At 39.4% G+C, this 21,877-nt stretch overlaps 3 protein-coding genes across 3 annotated transcripts; 1 reads left to right on the forward strand and 2 right to left on the reverse strand.

Annotated features, from left to right (window-relative positions):
- Nucleotides 1–373: 373 nt before the first annotated feature.
- si:ch211-79k12.1 (CD166 antigen) lies at nt 374–10,718 on the reverse strand. The gene is made up of 7 exons (XM_004550948.5): nt 10,343–10,718; nt 9,597–9,718; nt 8,825–9,023; nt 7,539–7,684; nt 5,379–5,523; nt 2,095–2,239; nt 374–1,099 (listed from the first exon to the last, which is right to left on the reverse strand). The coding sequence occupies exons 1-7, from the start codon at nt 10,392–10,394 to the stop codon at nt 1,012–1,014; spliced, it is 897 nt and encodes a 298-aa protein (XP_004551005.1). The 5' UTR covers nt 10,395–10,718; the 3' UTR covers nt 374–1,011.
- A 2,265-nt stretch (nt 10,719–12,983) lies between these two features.
- taf12 (TAF12 RNA polymerase II, TATA box binding protein (TBP)-associated factor) lies at nt 12,984–17,896 on the forward strand. The gene is made up of 6 exons (XM_004550949.3): nt 12,984–13,143; nt 14,306–14,526; nt 16,276–16,353; nt 16,548–16,662; nt 17,300–17,388; nt 17,530–17,896. The coding sequence occupies exons 2-6, from the start codon at nt 14,449–14,451 to the stop codon at nt 17,563–17,565; spliced, it is 396 nt and encodes a 131-aa protein (XP_004551006.1). The 5' UTR covers nt 12,984–13,143; nt 14,306–14,448; the 3' UTR covers nt 17,566–17,896.
- Nucleotides 17,897–18,541: 645 nt separating this feature from the next.
- On the reverse strand, nt 18,542–21,697 carry rab42b (RAB42, member RAS oncogene family). The gene is made up of 3 exons (XM_004550951.4): nt 21,354–21,697; nt 20,918–21,205; nt 18,542–20,170 (listed from the first exon to the last, which is right to left on the reverse strand). Exons 2-3 carry the CDS (start codon nt 21,133–21,135, stop codon nt 19,720–19,722), a joined length of 669 nt encoding a protein of 222 aa, XP_004551008.1. The 5' UTR covers nt 21,136–21,205; nt 21,354–21,697; the 3' UTR covers nt 18,542–19,719.
- Nucleotides 21,698–21,877: the final 180 nt, after the last annotated feature.

Consider the following 21,877-nt stretch of genomic DNA (forward strand, 5'->3'; position numbering starts at 1 on the left):
GGAAAGCTTTCAAGGTTACTTGCCAATGCGATTATTCACATTATGAGAGTTTCTAGTTTGTGAATGCAAGTCCATACACGTGTATACAAACTGACTGAGGGCTGAGTTCTCTGCTTACGGGCAGATGGGAATAGAGGCAAGAATGCACATGCACAGTACTCTGAGTAAAGGTCATCGCTTCAAAGTAAGGTCTTTCAGACCGAAGAGGAAGGTTGGTAAACAAGCTGATGCGAGCTTGAGATGGCATTGGATGGAGAGGATGTGCGGCCAAGCAAGCATGCATGTCCGGCTCTTACCATGTTGTCAATACTCCTCACCCCCTTTAGTGTCTCTTAAATGGAACAAAATCAATGGCACACTGGAGGATGGTAAATAATATTTTCTGAAAGCCATTTAATACCACAGAAAATCCCAACTACATTAAATTAAATATCCGAGTGCAATGTGCTTGAGAGCTGTCACAGTAAAGAGATTACAATAACCTTCTCGAAGACGCTTTGAGCTGGTTCTGCTTTGGAAAACATGAAGGTTGAAAGAGAAACAAATCAACAACATAAAACCTTGTCCTATCACCCAAACGATTCATTCACAATACACAGCTGAGCAATTATGTGTGCAACTAAAAGAAGAAAACTGAATGGAGCATCTTTATAGCGCTGCGAGTAGAATCCTCATCATCATTTTCTAAGAACGTAGCCCGCCATTTTTCACACTGCAGTATACATGAAAGGAAAATTGCCCACCTTTCTGTCCAAGATGCAGAATTGCAGCGTGCGCTCACAAGCCAAGCTGCTCAGGCATCTCTAAAGCAATCACTTGCCCTTCAGTTGATTTTTTTTGTTTTGTTTTTTTAAATACCCCGCTTGTTGCTGATTTTTATTGTACTCTGCCCTATAATGTCTCCCAATATACCCATTTACTGCTTTATGACATTCTTTATTTTTTTTATGGACAACAACTCCATCTCTCGCTCCATCCTTTCATCCGTTCTCCTTCCACCTGCCTCTGCAGTTACACCAGAGGTTGATTGTCTCCGCAAGTGGAGGGTAGGGACTCCGAGCTTGCTTTGTAGATCGGCTTTTTCTGAGACCGGTCATCACTGGAGAGAGGAAGAAAGGAGAAGAAAGACGAGCATGATTATCAGTATATCGATCTCTCAGTAGGTGCTCGAAAGGTATAAGTGAGGAAATTATAGACTAGAACCAAGCACTGGAAGCGCACCTGGCTGCTGATATGAAAGTACATTATCCTCTCCCTCTCTTATCTGTATCTATTTGTACACACATGCTTGTATACTCAGCACAGGTTTGTAAAGTTTAGTAGTTGTTTTTAGGCCACTACAAACATGCAGAACTTCTGATTGCTGCAGAATCTTGTGAAAATTCTGCCTTTTGTAACTGTTTTTTTTTTTTTTAATCTACATGGAAAAGAAGTTAATGGGTAAAGCTACATTGGGTCACGGTGCACATTAAGGCACTGTCAGCTTTCACGATTAATGGGAGTTCCACTAATTTCCTTATAATTGCTGTAGCCTTCTTTATACTTTTACACTAGACAGAGAATTTAACCTACTGTCATAAGCCCGAGCCTTTGGCGAGTAGGAAGTGCGTGGAAACGCATGGGAGCAAAGGGAGGACGAAAAAGATCAAGGATGAGGTCAAGTGGATCAGGGCTTCTGAGATTGAATTTAATATTCATGATGGTAAATGCCTTTTCAAATAGGTGGAAGTCAGCACATATGTAAAGTTTTTTTTTTTCCCATCCTCTCTTTTTCTTTTGAGAGAACAGTCAGAGAGTGAAGCATACACCAAGGTGCACACTGCCGCACACACCTACACTTACACGGTGACTGAAATGACTTTGGTTCACATGATATCACACTAGACAGAGTGAAATTTTGTGGAAATTGCTGTAATCATTTAAAAAGCTATCCTCTGGGTAACAGGAGGGGGAGGGTGACTAGATAAACAAGCACAAACATTCTCTTGCACTGAAGACACACAATCCATCAAATTGTAAACACGCTTTAAAAAGATCACATCTAAAAAGTGAAGACTTAAGATGACAAGACACAAACACGCAGTTGTTTCTTACATGGGTCCCTTGCTGGTCTTGGTCTCTTTGGCTCTGCGGCACAGGAATACAATCATCGAGAGGATGAACACCACAAGAGCTACAGCTACTGCCGAGATCATCAGCATGAGACGGCCATCACTTGTCTCATACCAGTGGGCATCCTCTGTGGGACAGACATGAAGGAAAACATGTATCACACGGAATGCGAAATCAGCAAAAGTATTCACATTCTGCCTCCAGGCGAAGCTTCTAAAGGCAACCTTATGCTTGTTTGTGATAGAAAAGACTGTATTCCTCACAGTTCAAACTGTTACAGCCTTATACGCAGCGCTGATCTTCAAGAAGCCTGCTTGTTACAATTTGCAAGAACTGGCTGATCGGCCCTGTTATGTGCACAATTTCCCAATTTAATGGTAATGTTTGGGGGAAAAAAAAAAAAAAAGAGGGATTTTTCTGAATCCAGCCTTTAGAGCTGCGGATAAAGTAAACACTGAAAAATTAAGATTACGAGTATTGGAGGCAACAACAAATACATGTTGGAGGCAACACGGTTTGATCCCGGTTTGATCCCCGGGCTCTCTGTCCTGGTTGTTGTGTCCTACTGCCTACTGGTTCTGGCCAGAGGGGCCGATGGCGCGATATGGCAGCCTCGCTTCTGTCAGTCTCTGGCTGTGGCTACAACTGTAGTTTGCCTCCACTAGTGTGTGAATGCGAGAGTGAATGAATAGTGGCATTGTAAAGCGCTCTGGGTGCCTTGCTATATAAATCCAATCCATTATTATTATTGGCTTAATTGCATTTTTACAGATTGCATAATTTCAACTATTGGAACTATAAAGCTCCTACTGGGTGAGAGAATAGCATTTAAACACTGCAGTGTGTTAACAGTTTGTAATCATTCACAGATCAGCAATGAAGACGATGAAGACTGATGAGTTTCTGTTAATTGGATTAGCTATAATGTTGTAATGGAATTACTTTTGTACTTGAAAGCAACCATCATGTTTCATAAGATTTAAAAAAAAAAAATCACTTATCAATCATGCAGATTTTAGACAAAGGCAAAGTGAGACTGTGCAAGCGCCTAAATACCTAAAGCTGAGTACAATGTGAATGCATGCAAGAATGCATTGATTTGCAAATGAAACTAAAGTAAACTGATTTTTTTGATTGTTTTTATATTTGGAAAAATATAAAAGATTTATATCACTTTATTGCTAACAACAACTTCATGTTTATATGCATGGTGTTGGATTACCTGTCTCTTAACAACACTCTAAAGAGACCAAGTGTTGTTTTTAAAGCAAATGTTTTTTACTTTTTTTCTGGTTATGGGATTTCGGCTGCACAGGGTCTCCCTGAACTGTTGGGCTTTTAATTTAACAATGTTCTAAATGTTTGTTTGTTTTTGTAATGAATAGCAGGTCTGAGATGCAGGCAGGCCAGCTTAACACCTGGGTACTTTTACTACATAGTCATGCTGTTGTAATGTGCAGAATGTGGTTTAGCAGTGTCTTTGTTTCCTGAAAAAGTCATCTGGTTGCCACCATGTGTTGCTCTAAAACCATTATACACGGTCAGGCTTCAAGGATCTTTACAGACTTTAATGTTACCCATGCGATGGGAACTAATGCTCCACTGTGCACTGATAAAAAGCTGTGGGGAGATAGATCTACCTTTAAGATTAGGCTTAAAACTTTACTTTTTCATAAAGCTTATAGAGTTAGATCTGGATCAGGTGAGGCTGAACCATCCCTTAGTTGTGCTTCTGTAGGTTCAGGCTGCTGGGGGAGTTTCTGAGCAATTTTTCCTTTCACTCTTGATATATTTATACACCCCTTCTGTATGTCATTGCATTTTGTCTACTCTTTTACATGGTTTGTTTTGTCCTCATCTCTCTATACTCTCCCTTTTCCTCCCTCACTTTTCAACCGGTCACAACCTGTTTCTGCCAGAAGTTTATCCTTCCCACTGTCACCAAGTGCTTGCTGATAACAAATACAACTGAATTGAACAAAAGCGAATTTAGTGCTTCCTTCCCATTTGATGTGGTGACCACAATTGTCAAAAATAATTTTTCATTTTGATTCAGTGAACCAGATTTTGGCATCATTTATGTGCCTCATTTGTAAATTCATTTCTTTGCATGGTAGAGTTTTAACTTGCAAACTATGTTTACTGATGATGGTTTTTAAAACTCTTCCTGAGCGTATGCAATGATTTCTACTACAGAATCATGTCTGGTTTTAGTGCAGCGTGTCTGAGTAGGACCCTAACTTAATTCAGTATTGGATTTCAGATGATAAACGTCCAAATTATTTGCAATTTTATGTTGACTGCTGAGTTTTATGAATGATGAACCCCTCCCGCATCTCTACTCATGAAAGATTTGGCATCTGTGATGCTCTTCTTATACTGAATCATTTCATTTTTTAACTAAACCCAAACTTGAAGCAATTTTCAAACCATTGCCTTAATGTCCTAACTTTTTTGCATACAGAGCTGACAAAATCTTACACTTTCTGATTCGTCAGTTATTGTCGTCATATATTATACCGTCATTTGTACATTATGTATATGTATGATGTCTAAGGGACTATAGGACTTTAGATGTAACAGTGGGAAAATGGCTCATAATGTCTAAATTTCACAACTCTTCAGTAGAGCTCTTCATTTACACACCATCACTTGATATTTCAGTCAAAAGAAAAAAAGGAATCAAAGGTCAGGTAAAACCACAGCTTCTTATAATTACCCTCTTATCCTTTAAAGTCGAGGCAGTTGTACTATTACCATTTGTTTATGATATTTAAAATGTATTATATCCTCAGGTATGACCTTCTTACATGTTTGACATTTTAGAGGTAATTTCTTTTGGGACTTTGTTCCCCCCCCTTTTTTTTTTTTAACGTGAGGTGTTTTAATAAATGTCTTTGTTGGGGCGATGTGGCCTTTTTCATATTTCTTTGTAATTTCTCCTTCAGATACATTAAACCTCAAGCCTGTACTGTACTTCCCATAAATTTAAAGCATCAAAGGTTGGCGTCTCGTATCTGACAACTTCTGCATACGCTCCTGCTGACGTAAAAGTATCCTAATACCTGACCTTTCTGGTGATATTTGACTGCGAAAAGGAAATGGAACATAATATTTAGTTTTGTTTTTGCTCAGGGGATGTTTAATATTGATGGATGAAATTTCCCCTCAGTTACAAGGAAACCATAGCTAGTTTTCAGAAAGAGGAAATGTAGAAAAATCAGTACAAAGGACAAAAGGCCTCACCCAGGTAAATCTTTTCTTACCCGGCAGTACAGTAATGCTGATAGTGCGTCTCTTGCTGAGGGACTCCACAGATGGATGCCTAGCAGAGCAAGTGTACTGTCCTTCATCCATCGCATTCAATTTTGACAGTTTCAGTGAAGAAGAGGGCAGAACCCAGTCACTTCCCTGAGAGAGAAAGACATACGGTGGAGAAAAACAGAATGAAAAAAGGAGGAAAATATGTCTATTTACCAGACTGTTCGCAGCCTTAGGACAAACAGCTAAACACATACAAATTAAAACTGCACTTAGCTGAGCGCAAAAGATGAAACAGAGAACATATACTGCCATGTGACAAAAAAAAAAGAGAAGAGAAAAAGGGGAATCGTTTTTAGGCAGACTTGTGCAAGGATGGAAAATGAGAGCAAGTGAAATCTAGACTGGAAGAAACAGATGGACTGGTAATGGGACAGAAAGACAGAAATATCAGCGGGTGTTTGATCCTCAGAGAGCAGCCCCCAAAAGTCCCAAATCAAACGTATTTACCTGAGCAATAATCCCAATGAATGAACACACATCACCACAAGTCAATAACCCAGATAACACCATCATCCGCAAAGAATGATGCTGCAACAACACACTGTTAACACAACACATAATGAGATGGCAAGGGAGAAGGATGAATTGTTGACACAGAAATAGCAGCACTATTATGAGATAGAGCCCAACATGGGAGGAAACAAATAATAGGCCAAACACAAGGATTGAAAAACAAATGAGCGTGGAGGAGAGTTTAAAAAAAAAAAAAAACATTACACCATGCAAATGATTTGGCTCCTGGGAGCTACAGTTCCTGCCAAGAAAGTCCATTTCAATTTGAATGGATCTGAATTAAGAGGATTTCCCATAAAGGCCAGGTCTGGCCAAAGCAGCATTTTGTATGCAAATCCACTGGCTCCCAAAGCAGTGGCCTGTTTCTGCCTCTGTCCTGCTGTCATTACCGGGGGCCAATGTGCCCACGGCGGCTGTCTGTCAAACTGTACGCCACTTTCTACCCCACATCCATTTCTGTCAAACACACAGTGGGCTTGCAGACACAGACAGAAAAACTCACACACACACACACACACACACACACGCGCTCACATAAACTGTGACATGAACATATTGTTTGGTCGTATTATTTCCCTGAATGCGTAATTCCTTTTTTTCTAATGGTCCCAAGTGATTTGTGAGCACATACAATACACCGTCACTTCTACTGGTTATAATTATTAGTCTTCATCAAAGTGACAGTGTTGTACATTAAATAACCACAAAAAAACTTGAAGTATTACATATGATCATGTGGAGGACAAACAGTATTAACAGCATAAAATGTCCACTGAATTGGATTTGGACTTGTAAGCTCATTTAAAACCCGGATTAGCAGTGACCCTTTAACAAGCATATTAACCCTAAGCCAACTTATCAAGAGGAATAACAAAACGGGAAACTTGGCAAGTGTGTCTGCATGTCCCTAGATGTCTTAATAGTTGCATAGCTTCATTACACTTCTTACACAAGTTGCGATTTTGACACCTTGAAAGCATAATATAATTTTCTCACTGTGAAGACTCGGTGTATTTCCTGACTCATCAACTTATTCTTGGACGCCATGCCAGTTTGGCATTTTACACTGCGATGTCTTAATTTCCCTTGGGCAAGAGTTTCTTCGCTCAGCAAAGAGCCCAGTTGAATAATTCAATGCCGGTTAACCAAACACTGGAAAAAAAAATCATTAGAAATCTATCCGCATAATTGTTTTCAGGTTGACTGGCTCTTGTCTAGACCTCATTAAACTATTAATCCTCTGTAAGTGGGCAAGCTGCAATCCCCAGCGAGTGGTGTGCCCAAGCCAACCGGTCACTTAAATACAGAGCACTTCTTCTGTGAAGGGGATGGAAAGACGGCGGGCAAGGGGAAACAAGTGGCTTGACAAAGTCAGAAAGGGAAACAGAAAAGGAGGAGAGAAAACTAAGAGAGTGCTTGAACAAAGGCAAGAAGCCAGCAGAGACTGGGTGAGAATGGAAGAAGACAGGACAGTAAAAAAAAAAAGGTCAAACTGAGCGGGAGGGAGAGAGTGGTGAGAGAGAGAATGACAAGTTTCCAAAAGCATAATGAGGGCACAGCCACTGTGCACGCTCCAAAGGCTTTCTCACCTCTTTGTACCAGAAGTAGCTCGGCTCCTCTGATGAGCTGGCAGAGCATTTCACCACCACGTCGTCTCCGAGTCGCACCTTCAGCTCATGTGGGGTACCCAGGTATCCGGTGTAGCCTTCCCTGGACAGTGACAGCTCCCCCATATCTAAGACGCAGTCGGGAATGAGAACGTGTGATCGGGCATTAATGAAGCAGGAAATTTAATATAAGCTGAAACAACTTTGTCAACCGTTCAGGCCGTAACTGAACATATGTTTGCAGTGGCAGCAGCTGGTAAACACTCAGATATTTTAAGTATATTTGAGCATAAATGCTCAAGTTTGATTGCCTCCCTGTGGTACAGACCGTACCAAGCGGTCAATAATAATGATAATAGGCTTCATCTTATTGAAGTCTTTAGAGAGGCAATGTTGTGAATAATGGCTCATTTTCTCTTCTATCTCAATAGATGGCCCACGTCCATCCAGCTCTTGGCTTCTTTCCTCCTCTCTCTCCTTCGGTCCTACAGTCCATTCTAATCTTTTCCTCATATTGATCACCCCTGTGAGGCTGAGGAGCCTATCAAACAACATTATGGTCGATTCGATGGCCACTGAGAAGTTAGAGGGCACTGAAAATCTGACTAGCTATGCCATGAATGACATTTCTTGAAGCTTTGCATTGATAACGGATACCTTAAAGCTGGAGCCGCCCCGCTGGGGACACGGCTCTGTTTATCTGAAGCGAATGGAAAAAAAAATAAAACAACTGCGGTCAATCTTTCGTAGGTAAGAGTACATATTTGCATCGGAGCTCTACTTCCTGTTGTTTTTGTTGTGCAACCTCTGCAGTGCCATTGTATAGATATGTCTATTAATATTTAATATGTTTTTCTATCCCTCACTGTGAAGAGAGCTGTGTCCACAGTGTCTGAAAGATTGTCTTTACCTCCTGCTGGGTGGGAAATATGACGGAAATTGGTTTCGCAGTTTATCTGTTCAATCGTTTTAGACTGTTTACCGGTGTATATTTAGGTGTTTTATCCTCGTCCCTTTGTTAGCAATACTAGTAATCTCAAATTGTCCTGTGTTTTCCTTACTGAAAGTGAAATTCAGCAATACCATGCATTATTTTCTACTCACATATTTATCTAGATTTTTGCAGATGCCTATTTGACATGTACAACACACACACACACACACAGACGCTATAACGATCTAAGGTTAATTATTTGTCAAAAGGAAAACACAGCGTCACAGAGTCATTGTTCCTCACAGCTCCCACCCACGCCACCCGACACACTCACAATGCACTTTGAAGGACAGGGGCTGCGAGGAGTTGTCTGGCTCGGTCACGTTTTCGTCATTGGACACACAGCGGTAGGGCCCCTCGTAGTACCTTCCTGCATGGGGAATAGACAGCACTAGCGTGTCTGCGAGCTGCTGGATCTTCAGTGAGTAGAAGCACCAATATCTCTCCATAACGGGACGCCAGCCATGCATGTACTGTTAAAGAGAAAAAGGGGAAGAAAAAGAAAAAGAGAGGTCTTCTTTTACATTTACTTTTCAGTAATGAAAATTCTCTGCTGCATAATACTTCTCTGAGCTTACATAAGCTCAGAGAAAATAAATTAATATGATAGTTATACACATTAGCAGTCTAAGGTTATACAATAGTAATCACATCCCTAGTGATTTAAAAATGATTTAATTAAACATAAAAAAAAATAAAAGTCACGTGTCTTGAATTATTACTTTGCAGCCATCTGATTACATTTGAAATATCATATTCAGGAGGAAAAGTTACATAATCATTGTCATTACTGGGAATTACTGTGGTGGATCATTTTTAGGAGTTACATGTTATGAAGTGATAATGTTTACTGAACTTTTGATAGTTATAAGAAAGTTTAATCTTTATTTTGAAAAACGAAATTTAGGAACAGTAATGAATCATAGCAGTGAGCTCCTTCTCAGGTATACAAAATCTCCAACGTTACAAACAGAGCTGTGACATGCACATCGTGATATTTTTCAAGTGCACTCTTTTCCTTTTTCACCCATCTTCCTCCAGCTCACCTTGGAGTAGACCTCAAAGTGGACCTGGCTGATGTTCAGGTCGGAGTCTGTGTATAGACACTCCAGCGTGACCGTGTCTCCCTCCAAAACTGGCTCAGTTGGCCCTTTGATGACCAAAGACGCTGCATGTGGACAGACATAACAGATGATTAAGTGAGAGGTTGCGGAGGTGGGTGTACCTCCTGAGCACTGCTTTCAAAACAGCTTTCTTCCCGGAGAACCTTGGAGTACTCATAAAAACACCACAAGCACATGACCAACAGGTTTTTCAACTTGACGGATACTGTTGATAACAGAGACTGATTCTCTTTCACTTCAGGCAAGAAGTGCTGCATAACATGGTTTACATATTTTTTTCACAAGAACTGAATGCGAGGCTGGCCTCCGCACACTCTACATAAAACATTTAGCTGCTCTTATGCGTTAGTCTCTCGATAATTCTAACAATATTTCCTGTTTCACTCTGTGTGTCGCAAGGGAAAACCTATCAGTGTGACAGAAGAGGAAAACAAAGCCTTTCCTCAAGAGAACAGATCAACTAAGAGACACACAGACAAGGAGACAAACAGGCGAGCAGACGCCACACGAAGCCCAGGGGCTTCAGCTGTATGAATATATTTATGAAAAAAGGAAGACCAGAACCCCGCTGAAAGATTAAACCAATATCTCATTACAGACGAGCAAATAATATTCAGCTCTTTGAGAGAACCGCATAAAAGTCCATGAGTAATATGAAAAATATTTACCATAACTGCCATGAATCAGGGAGACCACTGCAGCAAGAAGAAGCGCTTTCATGGCTGTGGAAAACAATATCAACACAAATATCTGAGAACACGTCGTGGGCTCCTGCGCACTTTCTCGAAATGAAAGTTTGCTCAGTATTTATGTATAGGAGGGTGTAGGTGTGGCTTTCTTCTTCGTGTGATTTTCAGGAAGCGCGTTCGAAGAAAAGTTGAAAATCCAGCCAGCATTTAAAAAAGTAAACAACCAGTCAACACCAAACCATAAATACACGACTTACTGAGTCTAGTTACGAATATGTTGTGACTCATTTGTCACATACACAAGAAACACTGTAAAGTGAACGCAGTGTAAACTCAGTGAACAAAACAAGGACCGCTGCTGCTGCTCCAATAATGAAATTCACTTCGCGGTGCGTCACTTGTCTCCTAGGGCGGTGGAGTCTGTCACGTCTGAACTCGTTGAGGTCGGTGTTTTGCTGCTCAAGTTCATCGGAATGTGAAAGCACTTGTGACACGTTACCGCAGAGCGTGCTATCTAAAACCGGGGAAGCACAGCGTTTTACGCTTCATTTTCTCTGACCTTTGATTGATTAGCTGTTAACCGGAGCTGAACCGCAGACTCCGTGGGCCTCAGATGCGCTGACCTACACATGTTCGAGTTATCTGAATACGCGCAGACAGCTCGTTAAAAACAATGCAAGACAGCCGAGCAAAGAGACTACCTGTCAAAATCCTATAAAATGTTATTTGCTCTCGTGTGCTGTTATGTCTCCATTTAGTAGAATGAACTGGATAAACATAAAAATCCATTTTCCCTAAAAAGCGCCCTGAGGGAGTGATTGGTAATTCATTATCATTGCCGTTTCACTGCATATGTTGTCAAACACTTCATGGTTTAATGTTTTTATTGCATGTTTTTTATTGTTATTATTAGCGATGGTGGCCGTGGTGTAAATGGGCAGTGGACATTCATGGAGTTTGGGGATATTGTGCGCAATATTTTGAGATTACTGTGTATTTGTTCACTGCGGATGAATAAAAACACCAATAAAGTAAAAAGCAACAACAAAGAAATGTTTTGTTAGATTTTTGGCCTTGAAACAACATATTACTTAAAAAAAAGAGAGACTACAGTGTCTTATAAAATTATTGAGCCACTTCTCATTACTTTATATTTTGCTGGGAAAATGGGAAAAAGGTGCAGTTGATTTATTGAAACGTACAAACATACATTAAAATAAAGCAAACGTTTTTAAAATTAAATACATTCCTTCTTTATTCTTCAACACAACCTGAACTCTGTTCTTTGTGTTTCTATTATGGTGGGCTTTTCACTGCATTTGGTAGTGTGATTGAGATCAATTGCTAACACTTTCCAGATGGTATTGCATGGTGGATCAAAATCTGTGTTCTACTTTTCTGTGTTCATAATTCCACCAGTTTTCATACAATCCCCAAACGAACTGGCTGAAATGCAGCCCCAAACCGTGACAGAGCATCCACTATGTTTTACAGATGGCTGAGACACTCACTGTTGTATCGCTCTCCTGACCTCCACTGTACATATTGACGAGGAATGAAATTTTTCAGATTCTGATTCATCACTTTATAAGACGTGTTGTCGTTGATTTTCTGTATAAATTTTGTGTAATTTGTCATACCTCAGCCTTTTCTCCCTGTTTCACTGAGACCATTTCTGACGAGGCTTCAGTGAACAGTAGATGGTTCAACTGAAGGTCCAGATACATCTTTCCAAACACATCTCTCTTGCTGGACTTCTGTTTCTTGAGGACATGACTTTCAGATACTGTTCATATGCTGGATGAAACTTTTTGGACCCACCACCTCTTCTTTTGTCTTCTGCTTGTCCAGTTTCATCTGATATTTTACTTCAATTCAGTTTTATTTCTGCAGGGCCAAATCAAAACAAAAGTTGCCTCAAGGCGCTTTGTTTTGTGAGGTAAAGACCCTACAATAATACAGAGAAAACAGAGAAAAGCCCAACAATCAGATGGCCCTTTATGAACAACCGTGTTGGCCTGGGACAATGGAAAGGAAAAACTCCTTTTTTCTTTCTTTTTTTTTTTTTGCTTCAATGATAATATCCGTGTTAATAGTATAAAAGAAAACAAATAAAAACCAAAACAAACACACAATCACACAATAATCATTTGAAAATGTTCAGGTGCAATGATTGAAGTGAAAACGAACGAGAAAGAACTAAAAAAATGAAAATGAGAGAACTATTGCTCGATTAAATTTTAAAGAATTACAAGAAAGCAACTCCTTGAGAACAGAATATAAAATATATAAACATAATGTAATAATGAATAATAAATAGAATAAAATATGTATTTAAAAATATGGGTGACTCAAGACTTTTGCACTGTATTGTGCAGAAGGGAAAGGAATAAGTATATAAGTTATGTGATGAAAATATTATTATTATATTATTATATATATTATAACTAAGAATTATAACTATTGTTCGAAGCATGTAAACTTTTATTTTTTAGTAAAATTAGTTCGTGTAGATACTAAAGAAAGCAACGCTTCTTTATTAAAAGATCAATTTTTTGTTGTTGTAATTCCACGAAACATCCAGCAGGTGGCAAAGTAGAGGACCCAGGACTGCGGCGCCCACAGGAAACGGAGATCAACAAAGCGGAAGTATTGAAAGGAAACCTCGGTTATTTTTCCAGCTACCCAAAGGGGAAAGTGAGAGACGATTTTTGTGTCAAACAACAAATTTGGCATCACAGCAACGCCGAAGGATGGACAGATAGTGCTTGTTTAACTGAGTAAGTTGACAATTTAACGCACAGTTTTAAGATTTAGCCTCCATATAGATTCTCCACCGGATTCGGTGCTAACGTTAGCCGCTATTGTTTTTAGCACCAATGTTAGCGCAAACTTCGGTGTGTTTTTTATTGTTTGTTTTATTCGGTGAAACTCCACGGCCATGATTAATCTATGATCTGTTGTTTTTATATTTTGAGTGTCGTATTTTTCACTAACTCGATTAATGTTTTCAGTAAACCCATGCCATTGTTTGTCGGCTAAGTTGCATGGCTTGGGTCTATGCATACTTTCGGTATTGTAAAGGTAGTAGAGTTATTAATAAATGTTGTAAACAATAAGTAAAGTCAACTATCGCTAAAAGGCCCTTTATTGTAAATATAAAGCACCGGGTTTTATGGTAAAACTTCGTGTTATTTTTTACTTTAAAACCAGGAAAGTCTTGAGAGCTTTAATAAAGAAAGCAACTGGACTTCTTTAGGTTTCTGAAGACGTTTAATCCAAGAGTCTTATTCAATTTTAAAAAGAAAAGGTGGGACATCCCAGGAATTTTCCCCTTTACGTGGTCCTGAGAGTCGTTAACCCACTATTAATAATGTGACTCATCACACGAACCAAGGTGTGAGTAAAGGAGTGGGCCATTATCATCATCATGAGTTTGTTGATACCTGACATTCTAATTATATCAATAATGGTCGTTCACAGTGGGTGTAGATGGTCATAACCTCAATAGGTCACATGATGGAGTGGGCAAGAGTAGTTTTGCCCTTATCCCCCAGTGATGGAAATGACCCGCACTTTTTTTTGACACTTTGGCTCATGATCAGTAGTCTGTCAACGACTCTAAGGACCACCTCCAAAGGGGATGATCGCTAGTACGGGTTAAATACCTGGACATCCCACCATTTGTCTTTGCAAGCTCCTTTGACTTAGAACTGAAGAAGCCTCTTAAATGGAAGGTCTGGCTTCACAAACCCAAAGACAGTTGGCCCCTTTTTCAAGCTCTGAGAATTGAGAGGCTTCAAAGACATAAACTCTGCATTTTTGCCAAAGAAGACGATGATACAAGGATTTTTTATGAATGTCCTGACATTCAGCCTAAACAGCTTGATCAACCTGTGATTAATTTCTGTAGTAACTCTAATTTGTGACTTTTAATTTCAGATTCACGGCTGCGGTCCTGGTAAAGAGGTAATTCATCACATCTGAGTTCAACTTGCTGCTGAGGGTTCGAGAGAGACCTACCACAACTGTTTTGCCCCGCAGTGACGCTTCAGAGTCTCTCTGCTTTTCCTTTAGCCACCAGCATGGCTAACAGCACTGTGACAGTGGTTAAGGGTCTGCCACCAGGCCCTGCGGGTAGAAGTAGTCCAGAAGGCTCTCAGGTTAGTTAATTTTTTGCTTAGTAGAACCAAAGCCAGGATCTGTGTAATAACTTACTGACTTCACCTCTTAAAATGCAAAAGATTGAGAGTGTATTTTGTTTTACATGAAGATTCTTTCTTTTTCTTTGTTTTGTTTTTTTGGGGGGTTTTTTGTTGTTGTTTTTTACATGAAATATCATGAAAATATCAGTGCAAAACTTATGGCTCCTTGCTTTAAATGTGAGAAAACTGTGTTGTATTGTGTTTTTTCATTTTATTTTTTATCTCTTACTAGAGATGGACCGATCCGATATTACGTATCGGTATCGGTCCGATACTGACCTAAATTACTGGATCGGATATCGGAGAAAAATAAAAAATGTAATCCGATCCATTAAATATCACGAAAGCACCTCACAAAACTTGCAACACGCCGTAACTCACCTCAGAACGTTAGCACGTCGGAGCAGTATGCATCACGTGATAGAGCGGCTGTGGCATGCGGGACCTGTCGGTGGTCTGGATAGCATTTGGAGCTTCGCTAGCAACCCGGCATTTCATCTCCGACAAAGTTATCCCCGAGAGAAGTAAAGCACGTGTGTAAGTCCATCTCTGAATGTTTGTAAAGCATTCCTGCGTTAAGCTTAACGAGTGACTGCCTCTCGCTCTCCGGCTGCTACTTCAATCATGAAACTGCTTAATGATCAGCTGATCGGCTTTTCTGTCGCGAGTCCGTGTCTCTAGTTTGCTTTTGGCCCACTTTGCACCAGAAAGAGGAAACCAGCGGCTGAACAACAGCAGCACGTTTAAGCTTGATCAGCTGTTGTTAGAATTTATTTATTATTACTTTCTACACCAGGATCTTTTTCTACGTAGCTGACGGCTGGTAACTGTGCAGGGGAGGATCTAGCAAAGTTTAGCCAGGGGGGCCGATAGGGCATTAACAGGGAAAAGAGGGCACAAAGACATACTTTTCTTTCTTATTCTCATTTAAAATGTCTAGCTTTTAATTATTTAATATTTATCTGAATCTTACACCCAAAGTTTTAATCTGATGTAAAATGTATAGAAGTCCATTATTGTATATAGTAACTGTTAAGTCTAATATACCCTAGTAAGCTATAGTACTTTTTCCTTTGGGAAGGTACCATCTGTGCAGTCTGCAATTTTGTTGAAGAAAGATGTTGAATCTATTTAATATTTCTTGAAAAATAATTAATTTCTGTGCATTTTTTTTTCACACTGCATCAAATTAAGGTTGATTACGTCGATTAAGCATCATGAGGTGGAGCGTGAGGGGTGGTTCCCTATTTTTTATTTATTTATTTTTGTTGTTGCTGGGAGTTGGAACCCTATTAGTTAGGTTGCTTAATATTTATGCTAAGTACTCTTTAAAATACCAGAATAGGGAGGATGGTGTAGGTTTAAGTTTATTAGATTGATCAGTATTGCTGAACTATGAAATATTTTTTTTTGCATACAGGTATAACAGAATAGCTTTAGTGTAGTTGTTGTTTTAAACTTGAGTATGAACTTATACAAAATGCAGCAAGATATTTAAAAAACAGTTTTGTTGATTAAAACACACTATATCGGATTCATATCGGTATCGGCAGATATCCAAATTTATGATATCGGTATCGGTATCGGACATAAAAAAGTGGTATCGTGCCATCTCTATCTCTTACTATCACTAAGGTATTATGCAGACCACACAACTGCACCCATTAGCTTTTGTTAAAGGATGATGGATGCATCTTTTTTTCCCAGGTGCTAAGTAAGAAAAAGCTGCAGGACCTGGTGAGAGAGATTGACCCAAATGAGCAGCTGGATGAGGACGTTGAGGAGGTTTGTCAGTAGTTTAAATAAATTGTGCAAGATTTTTTTGATCTTCTCTGTATTGAATAACATTTACATATTTTTTCATCATCTGCAATTAAAACTTGCCTAATGCTGTTAACATGATGGTATCCAAGCTATAGTGAAACGGATGGTTTCTTCAGTTCGCTGTCTGGTTTTCAAAATCCCTGTTTTCTTCTCAGATGCTGCTACAAATTGCGGATGATTTTATAGAGAGTGTAGTGACGGCAGCCTGTCAGCTGGCACGCCACCGCAAGTCCAACACCTTGGAGGTGAAAGATGTTCAGTTACATCTAGGTAAGTTGCTTGTGACGTTTTTGAATGATTGGGTCATTCTTTATTTTGTCAGGTTGTACTGTGTGCCTTGAGCTCTCACAAAAAACTTAAGAATGTTTATTCTGCAGTTATTGGTTGGCAGCTGTTTACAGAAATATTATCAAGGCTTATATTTAATTCAGTGCTACATGCCTTATGAGAATTTGATTTGAATTATTTATTTGCTGCTATCATTTGTTGGCTATTTATATTCAAATTTTGTTGTTACTTTGAGAGCACAAGGTGATTTAGCAGACTTTATATGCATAAAAAACGTCTGGTATGAATTGATTTTTTTTATCATTTAAATTATATTAATGATAAGAACTTAATTTAATATTTGTAGATGGTTTCAGATAAATGTTAGGTAAACTATGTGCTTTCTGTGATAAGTTTGAATATCACAGAGGGAGTTTAAATTATTTACTGTAAAAGCCTTGAAAGAAAAAAAAAAATAACATGTATATATCAATTTTTGAAAATGAGATGGAAATTAGATCTTTCCTTATAGACTGGGTTATTTGCCAGATATGATCACTTTGATATCAATATCTATTGTAAATCCCGATGAGCCTTTTAAAGTCTGTGGCCTGCTGCCATTGTGCATTGCTTTTCTCAGAGCGCCAGTGGAACATGTGGATTCCTGGTTATGGCTCAGATGAGATCCGGCCGTTCAAGAAGGCTTGTACCACAGAGGCCCACAAACAGGTGAGCGATTGCCTCTGCTGCACATGTTAGATTACTGTAAATGGTAGAATAACTGCTGATGTTATATTTGTCAGTATGGTTAATTTGGTTTGTATTATGATGAACACTGGGCCTAATTGTTTTCATTTATTCTCATTTCAGAGAATGGCGCTGATCCGCAAGACAACCAAAAAGTAGCACGACTAAGATGTACCTATTGTGGGTTTTTTTTTTTTTTTTTTTTTTTTTTTTCCCCCCCATTCTCTTTTATTTTCCTGTCAACTGGGATGTTTTTTTGTTTGTTTGTTTATTTTTTTTGACTAAAATAGAGAGGTGGTATTGGTGGATGTATTTTTCTTGACATTAATGTTTCATTGTCATAGCTCTGTAAGTTTTATGTGTTTTGCCAGAGTCATTGCACAATAGTGGTCTTTGTATGTTTGATTCTGTATTGTTGCCATTAAGCTAAACCTGGCAGAACTCCATTGCATCTTTGTCAATAAAAATACTTTCTTGGTATCGTTCATTACTTGGATGTCAGTGTTACCTGACTCACGTGCCTTCCTAAAATACTTGGTTTTACCTTTCTCATTAGAGATTTATCATTAGATTAGATATATTGCAAGTAAAGTAAATGACTGATTGGGACTCCTCTGTTTTTATTGAATCAATTTGTGCAATGATTATCATTATACTTCTTTATAGGTTTTTGTAGTTAATTCAGGTGTAAACTACTACACCAACCTTAACACATTTTTTAGCATATTGTTTTGGTTTTTAATTTTTCTTTTGTTTACTTTGTCTTATTTGGATGCAATTTTCCAAACTTCAGATGGAAGAAATTGTCATTGTAAGAAATTAATGACTGAAATTACCAATCGGAAGGTTGGAGTATGGTGTATGTATTGCCAGACTTAAGTTGGTCAAATTACATGGATATGTTAATTATCTGAGATGCTGTTTCACATTTATTAGTCAGCTACCTAGTAGATGTGAAATTGCCACACTATGTATTACATTAATACACCACAAAGGCTCAGATGTGATTAAATGGACTTCCTGCATACTTGCAGCCAACCAAGGATAAAGAAAGATATTCAGAAACAGCAGATGGCTACCAGCCATCATTTAATGACCTTGTTTTAGTTGCAGAGACACTGGGGGAAAACCCCAATTTAATGTATGCACCTGAGAGTTTAATGAATTTCCACAGAAACACCTACAGACAACCAGTTCCTCGCAGGATGTTTACTAGTCATGTTACAAGACAACTGTTCAGGCTCATAAGAATAACTGAAGAGACAAATGAAGGCTCAAGACAATATTTGTAATCTGAACCAAGGGACCAAGTACCTTAATAGCTGCCAGTTACTGGCAGAACAAACAATATAGGAATATAGAAATTGAAAAGAAAATACAGAATACCTTTGTGGAGCAGTGGCTCCAATCCTATCACTTTTGACCCCTCAAAGTCATAAACCTGCTTGCAAACCGCTATTTGTAATGTCTTTGTGTGGGCATGAGCTGTGCAGACTACCTCGCCTCCTCAACCTTCAAGCCGGTGGAACCACTTTACCAGTGTACGGGTTTCGAGGTAGAGAAATCAATAATTTAGATTTGTTCATTTCTTCTCTCACTTTTGAATAATTGTGACTGTGACACAATTACATCTTTAGCACCCATTAGACAAATTAGAGAAAAGAACAAACAACTTGTCATATTACAGCCTCTGCCCCAGCTGAACTGAGGTTAGCCATGACCTCATAAGTCCATTAGCGTAATATGCTGTGGAGCTGGCATCTCACTAAAGAGAGAATTACCATATTTCTCTTATAAATACAGAATATAGATTTTTCTATTAAAAGTCCACAGCTTCACTAGCAGCTTTGAGTACTTTGTAAGGCATATTTTGAGCTCAGTGTTACAAGTGACATTGAGCAAACTTAAATTTTAACCTAATGGTGAAGCTATATCAAGATCGGAAAGGTTATTGGGCTTTACAGTGAAAAGTTCGGTCTCATTAAATGATAATACAACAGGAGTCGAGCGCATGACCTGCTGATGGCAAAAAAGCAAAAAGTGTAAAAATATCTGTTACAGAAAAAAATGAAACACTAAACTGACCTATTTCCCCATTTTATTTCACAGAGCCAACACAAAATAAAATACTAGCATCTTATAGTTCTAAAAGATTCATCTTCACAAAAAATGTGCAAAAATACTTTTCATACCAGCGTGTTTTATGATTTTTGTGCCTTACAGTAATGCCACCACCGATCCAACCTGCTCACAGTTATTTATTGCTTTTACAGTCACGTGAGTTCACATAGATAGGCACCACATGTCCACAGTTTAACCGCAACACTTTTTCTTGTCCTTAGTTGCTGTTCTTGGCTGAGGCATGTTGGCTCGCTGTAACTGTAGCGCCTGTGGGACAGTGCACTTGACTCCATCCCAGCCCTCTTGCAGCTCTATCTCTCCACTCAATAGTCCCTGGTAGATTCGTCGAGTGAGGAGCTCGAAGCACTCCTTTACATGTTGCCCAGACTTTGCAGATGCCTCCACGTAGGGCGTTCCTAGCTGCTGGGCCAGCTTCTCTGCCTCTTCTCGGCTCACCGCCCTTTCCCTGTGAGCATCTCGATCATTCTTTTGACCCACCAGGACGAACAGAACCTTATGTGGCTGTACTCGCTCGCACACCTCAGCATGCCAGTCTTTAATATGGTCAAAGGAGGCTCGATGGGTGATGTCAAACACTAGCATGCCTCCAACTGAGTTGCGGTAATAGGAGCGGGTCACTGATCTGAGGAAAGAAGTGAGACAAAGGGGTAAAAAATCTTGAGAGATAGAAAAACCCACACTGGCAAACAGAATCAACATTTATGTCCTGTTCTAATGAGCAGTTAACAGCTGCTGTGTATAACTTCAGCTCTTTTGGACAAGCATTCATACAAACAGTTCCCCCTGATTTATTGAACCAAAGGTCATCTAAACTGTCAGGTGGTGAAAACTTCATCTAAACAGGTATTTCTGAAAACAGGACAAGCCTTTGGTTCACTTAATGGGATTATAGATCCCATCCAGAGTGAAGTTAAATGCAAACAGGCGTAGTTTGCAATTTGTTTCAGTTCATTCAGCTGGAGAACTGGAAAATAAAGGATTTGGAGACAGAATGAAGCATGCTTCTCCTAGTTCTTTCATTAAATACGCTGAGCCTGGAAAATATTACATTTAAAAGAGCTCAATCTTCCATTTAGAAGTATTGCACAAACTGCACTTCTGTACACAGTACACACCTATCTTGTGGCACTGACAGGGTGGATACACAATCATAGCTGAAAGTAAACAAAGCAAAACAACTTCATTGTGAACGGAATAGGCCCTAGTTCAGTTGTCGCACACAACTAAAGTGTCTCTAATTTTCATTTTTTGAACAGGGTCCTTGTAATGTGGCCTAATGCATTAAAAACGACATAAATGTTACCTGGATTCCAACATAAAGCTCATATCATTGTAGACTGCATATATCTTATTCAAAGATCATCCATACCTGAACCTTTCCTGTCCTGCTGTGTCCCAGAACTGCAGCTTTACACGGATCCCCGGTTCCACCTCCAGGAAGTGAACGTAGAAGTCAACACCTACTGTCTCGTTGATGGACTCCATAAACAAGTCCTCTGTGTAGCGTTTCAGTAGGGAGGACTTTCCCACAGCTGAATCGCCCAGCATGATGATCCTGAACTGGTACTGCCACAAAGTCAGGTCCATTGTTGCTGGCAGTTACAAGAGATTAAGACAGGAATGACAGCTTTTGGAGATATGAAGGTGTGCACAAGCGCTGGGAAAGAGAAAAACAGATTGTCATAAAGATTAGAAAAGGTTAAAAGCAAATATAGTGAGAGATTACTGAGACTGAAGAGAAAGAAAGAGACATAACTTCATGGAGACTATCTACCACACAAACTCAACACCAGTTGCTTTCTTACCTCTGACAATCCAAATGTTGAGAAACAGGCATTAAGCCACTCCTTATTAATCTCACTACCAATGCAGCAGCAGTGTTCACAGCCATCCCAAGCTTCTTTCCTTTTGTGACTGCAGTACAGCTCTCATTCTCATGGTGGCTCTTCAAATCCTCTACGAGGGCAGGTATGTAGAAAAATCTTCCCCACAAAGTGGATCCATTTGAGCTGCTGATCTTAACTAGTACAGTAAGCTTGTACACAAGTGTGGCTTTGCAGGGGCGTGTACTTCTAAAGGTTGCTTGTTGATACTTGACTAAAGGAGGGGCAAGAGCACAAGGACAAAGGGAGGGCCAGATGTGGGAAAGGGGGAAGTTTAAGGAAGTAGTGGCTGCATAAAAAAAAACTTATCAGGGGAAACTGTGCAGTTTCCTGTAGTTGAGAGCCAGTAGGGACATCATCATCACCAAACATACAAAATGAGGGTGACTGTTGGCAACTCTAACAGTTGCCACACTATTTGCAACAGTTTTTATCACTTTATGATC

Source organism: Maylandia zebra, linkage group LG11 (assembly GCF_041146795.1).
Source record: "Maylandia zebra isolate NMK-2024a linkage group LG11, Mzebra_GT3a, whole genome shotgun sequence".
NCBI classification, from domain to species: Eukaryota; Metazoa; Chordata; class Actinopteri; order Cichliformes; family Cichlidae; genus Maylandia; species Maylandia zebra.